This window comes from Salvelinus sp. IW2-2015, unplaced genomic scaffold (assembly GCF_002910315.2).
Source record: "Salvelinus sp. IW2-2015 unplaced genomic scaffold, ASM291031v2 Un_scaffold5243, whole genome shotgun sequence".
Lineage (NCBI taxonomy): Eukaryota > Metazoa > Chordata > Actinopteri > Salmoniformes > Salmonidae > Salvelinus > Salvelinus sp. IW2-2015.
The window spans coordinates 15,325-20,865 of NW_019946508.1; the positions used below are offsets into that span (position 1 = coordinate 15,325).

General features: G+C 44.5%; 1 protein-coding gene across 1 annotated transcript in view; it reads left to right on the forward strand.

Moving 5' to 3' along the window:
• Positions 1-5,541, forward strand: part of LOC112078091 (solute carrier family 2, facilitated glucose transporter member 1) — a gene marked incomplete at both ends in the record, with an annotated part of 24,225 nt that overhangs the window by 12,743 nt on the left and 5,941 nt on the right. The window contains 3 exon segments of the mRNA XM_024144431.2: positions 1,064-1,248; positions 4,708-4,717; positions 4,720-4,782. Coding sequence (XP_024000199.2) covers positions 1,064-1,248; positions 4,708-4,717; positions 4,720-4,782 — 258 coding nt within the window.

Here is a 5,541-nt window from a genome sequence, read left to right on the forward strand (position 1 = left end):
CACACACATTACCATTACAACCACATTCACTTACACACATTACACACATTACACACTGATACAACACATTAGCACACTATCACCCATTACACACTGATCACACACATTACACACAATTCACACTCACACACATTACACACTATCACACACATTACACACATATCACACACTCACACATATTTACACACTTATCACACATATTAAAATGGTTATCAAATCAACCCAGTGCTTTTACAAGCGCCTAGAAATATCCACTGAATGAAAACCAAGAGTTTTTAGTCTTTATTCATCTTGTTTTCTCTATGCTGAAGGTTTGGCATTATGTCCCAGACAATGTCATGTCTAGTTTACTGGATCAATGTCTGTGACTTGTTAAGTTGTCTAATGTCAATGTCTATTGTACAAAAACAAATATTAATCTTTAAAAAATAGATTTATAAAAAAGAACAGGGTCCAGGAGACCAGACAGAGGCAGGTAGTAGTAATGTCACACACAGTAAACTTTACTATCCAACAGGGTCCAGGGAGACCCAGAACAGAGGCGGGTAGTACTACTGTCACACACAGTAAACTTTACTATCAACAGGGTCCAGGAGACCCAGACAGAGGCAGGTAGTACACTGTCACACACAGTAAACTTTACTATCAACAGGGTCCAGGAGACCAGACAGAGGCGGATAGAGTAGTACTGTCACACACAGTAAACTTTACATCAACAGGGTCCAGGAGACCCAGACAGAGGCAGTAGAATACTACTGTCACACACAGTAAACTTTTACTATCAACAGGGTCCAGGAGACCCAACAGAGGCGGAGAGGTAACTGTCACACACAGTAAACTTTAACTATCAACAGGGTCCAGGAGACCCAGACAGAGGAGGCAGGTAGATACTACTGTCACACACAGTAAACTTTACTATCAACAGGGTCCAGGAGACCCAGACAGAGGCGGATAGGTAGTACTGTCACACAGTAATCTTTGGCCGGGATTCAATCAGGTTAGCAGTAGATCCACGATGTTGACGATGATATTCTTGTTGTTTTGTTGTTGTTGTTGACCCCAGCCCTGTGGCGTCTGAGAGGCCTGTCAGACGAGGTGTTCACGGAGCTGGAGGAGATGAAGCAGGAGGCGGCTCACACCCAATCAGCCCTCACCGTCAAGGAGTTCTTCACGAAACGCTCCTACCGACAGCCAATCATCATCGTCCTCATCGTTAACCTGGGCTCCCAGCTCTCAGGCTTCAACGCGGTATGTTGTTTTAGATGAAAGACTGAGTAGTTTTATTGAAAATGCATTTTTCCAGGTCTGTCTCATTGAGAAAAGAAACTCTTTTGCAAAAGAGACCTGAACATTCTGTAGTGAGTAATGTGTTCTCTATGGTCTAACAGAGTAGCAGACAAGCAGACTACTAGACTAGCAGGCTACTAGACTACCAGATTAGCAGACTAACAGACTAGCAGCAGACTAGACGACTAGCAGCAGACTACCAGACTGCCAGTCTACTGGACTAGCAGACTAGCAGATTACCAGACAAGAAGCAGACTAGCAGACTTTTATACTACTAGACTATGAGACTAACAGCAGATTAGCAGACAAAAATAATACTACCAGACTACTAGCAGACTAGTAACAGACTAGCAGCAGACTACCAGACTAGCAGCAGACTACCAGACTAGCAGCAGACTACCAAACTAGCAGCAGACTACTAGACTAGCAGACTAGCTGACTACTAGACTACCAGACTACTAGACTACCAGACTAGCAGACTACTAGACTAGCAGACAAGCAAACTACTGGACTACCAAACTACCAGACTAGCAGACTACTAGACTAGCAGACAAGCAAACTACTGGACTACCAAACTACCAGACTAGCAGACTAGCTGACTACTAGACTAGCTGACTACTAGACTACCAGACTAGCTGACTACTAGACTACCAAACTAGCAGACTACTAGACTACCAGACTACTAGACTACCAGACTAGCTGACTACTAGACTAGCAGACAAGCAAACTACTGGACTACCAAACTACCAGACTAGCAGACTAGCTGCAGACTAGCAGCCTAGCACCAGACTACCATACTAGTAGCATATTACCAGACTGGCAGCAGACGACCACAGACTAGCAGCAGACTATTGGACTAGCAGACTAGCAGCAGACTACCAGAATAGCAGACTAGCAGCAGACTATTGGACTATCACACACATTACACACAAATCACACTCACACACATTACACACTATCACACACATTACAACACAATCACACACTCACACATATTAACACACTATCACACATATTAAACTGGTATCAAATCAACCCAGTGCTTTTACAAGCCCTAGAAATATCCATGAATGAAAACCAAGAGTTTTAGTCTTTATTCATCTTGTTTTTCTCTATGCTGAAGGTTTGCATTATGTCCCAGACAATGTCATGTCTAGTTTACTGGATCAATGTCTGTGACTTGTTAAGTTGTCTAATGTCAATGTCTATTGTACAAACAAATATAATCTTTAAAAAATAGATTATAAAAAAGAACAGGGTCCAGGAGACCCAGACAGAGGCAGGTAGATAGTAATGTCACACAAGTAAACTTTACTATCAACAGGGTCCAGGAGACCCAGACAGAGGAGGGTAGATACTACTGTCACACACAGTAAACTTTACTATCAACAGGGTCCAGGAGACCCAGAACAGAGGCAGGTAGATACTACTGTCACACACAGTAAACTTTACTATCAACAGGGTCAGGAGACCCAGACAGAGGCGGATAGGTAGTACTGTCACACACAGTAAACTTTACTATCAACAGGGTCCAGGAGACCCAGACAAGGCAGGTAGATACTACTGTCACACACAGTAAAACTTTACTATCAACAGGGTCCAGGAGACCCAGACAGAGGCGGATAGGTAGTACTGTCACACACAGTAAACTTTACTATCAACAGGGTCCAGGAGACCCAGACAGAGGCAGGTAGATACTACTGTCACACACAGTAAACTTTACTATCAACAGGGTCCAGGAGACCAGACAGAGGCGGATAGGTAGTACTGTCACAGTATCTTTGCCGGGATTCAATCAGGTTAGCAGTAGATCCACGATGTTGACGATGATATTCTTGTTGTTTTGTTGTTGTTGTTGACCCCAGCCCTGTGGGCGTCTGAGAGGCCTGTCAGACGAGGTGTTCACGGAGCTGGAGGAGATGAAGCAGGAGGCGGCTCACACCCAATCAGCCCTCACCGTCAAGGAGTTCTTCACGAAACGCTCCTACCGACAGCCAATCATCATCGTCCTCATCGTTAACCTGGGCTCCCAGCTCTCAGGCTTCAACGCGGTATGTTGTTTTAGATGAAAGACTGAGTAGTTTTTATTGAAAATGCATTTTTCCAGGTCTGTCTCATGAGAAAAGAAACTCTTTTGCAAAAGAGACCTGAACATTCTGTAGTGAGTAATGTGTTCTCTATGGTCTAACAGAGTAGCAGACAAGCAGACTACTAGACTAGCAGGCTACTAGACTACCAGATTAGCAGACTAACAGACTAGCAGCAGACTAGAACGACTAGCAGCAGACTACCAGACTGCCAGTCTACTGGACTAGCAGACTAGCAGATTACCAGACAAGAAGCAGACTAGCAGACTTTTATACTACTAGACTATGAGACTAAAGCAGATTAGCAGACAAAAATAATACTACCAGACTACTAGCAGACTAGTAACAGACTAAGCAGCAGACTACCAGACTAGCAGCAGACTACCAGACTAGCAGCAGACTACCAAACTAGCAGCAGACTACTAGACTAGCAGACTAAGCTGACTACTAGACTAACCAGACTACTAGACTACCAGACTAGCAGACTACTAGACTAGCAGACAAGCAAACTACTGGACTACCAAACTACCAGACTAGCAGACTACTAGACTAGCAGACAAGCAAACTACTGGACTACCAAACTACCAGACTAGCAGACTAGCTGACTACTAACTAGCTGACTACTAGACTACCAGACTAGCTGACTACTAGACTACCAAACTAGCAGACTACTAGACTACCAGACTACTAGACTACCAGACTAGCTGACTACTAGACTAGCAGACAAGCAAACTACTGGACTACCAAACTACCAGACTAGCAGACTAGCTGCAGACTAGCAGCCTAGCACCAGACTACCATACTAGTAGCATATTTTACCAGACTGGCAGCAGACGACCACAGACTAGCAGCAGACTTGGACTAGCAGACTAGCAGCAGACTACCAGAATAGCAGACTAGCAGCAGACTATTGGACTAACAGACTAGCAGCAGACTACCAAGAATAGCAGACTAGCAGCAGACTATTGGACTAGCAGACTAGCAGCAGACTACCAGAATAGCAAGACTAGCAGCAGACTATTGGACTAGCAGACTAGCAGCAGACTACCAGACTAGCAGACTAGCAGCAGACTATTGACTAGCAGACTAGCAGCAGAACTACCAGAATAGCAGACTAGCAGCAGACTATTGAGACTAGCAGACTAGCAGCAGACTACCAGAAATAGCAGACTTGCAGTTATTTGCTAAACCCTCTCCTCTTTCCAGAGTTGATTCTGCGGCATTGTGTCAGTATGGTTCTTCAGGCTATCCTGCAGCTCAGTAGGGAACCTGAGGCTAAAGGAAAGACAGGCAACACACTGAGGTTAAACTTACCCCACTTCTCATTTTCCAGATCATCAATTATTCACCAAGATGTTTGACAAGGCTAACTTTGACGAAGCCAAGTATCTGACGCTGGGGGGGGGCCGTGAACGTGGCCTTCACTCTGGTGGCGGTGAGTAGAGTACACTAGAGTAATCTCACCTATAATCTCACCTGTTATGAAGTATGGAGACTCACCTGTAATCTCACCTGGTACAAGGTATGGAGACTCACTTGTAATTCTCACCTGGTATGAGGTATGGAGACTCACCTGTAATCTCACCTGTTATGAAGTATATAGACTCACCTGTAATCTCACCTGGTATGAGGTATGGAGACTCACCTGTAATCTCACCTGGTATGAGGTATGGAGACTCACCTGTAATCTCACCTGGTTATGAGGTATGGAGACTCACCTGTAATCTCACACGTTATGAGGTATGGAGACTCGCCTGTAATCTCACCTGGTATGAGGTATGGAAGCTCGCCTGTAATCTCACCTGGTATGAAGTATGGAGACTCACCTGTAATCTCACCTGGTATGAAGTATGGAGACTCACCTGTAATCTCACTGTTGAAGTATGGAACTCACCGTAATTCACGCTGGTATGAAGTATGGAGACTCGCCTGTAATATAATCTGGTATGAAGTATGGAGACTCACCTGTAATCTCACCTGGTATGAAGTATGGAGACTTCACCTGTAATCTCCACCGGTATGAAGTATGGAGACTCGCCTGTAATATATCTGTTATGAGTATGGAGACTCGCCTGTAATCTCCCCTGGTATGAGGTATGGAGACTCACCTGTATATCATACCTGGTATGAGGTATGGAGACTCACCTGTAATCTCACCTAGTATGAC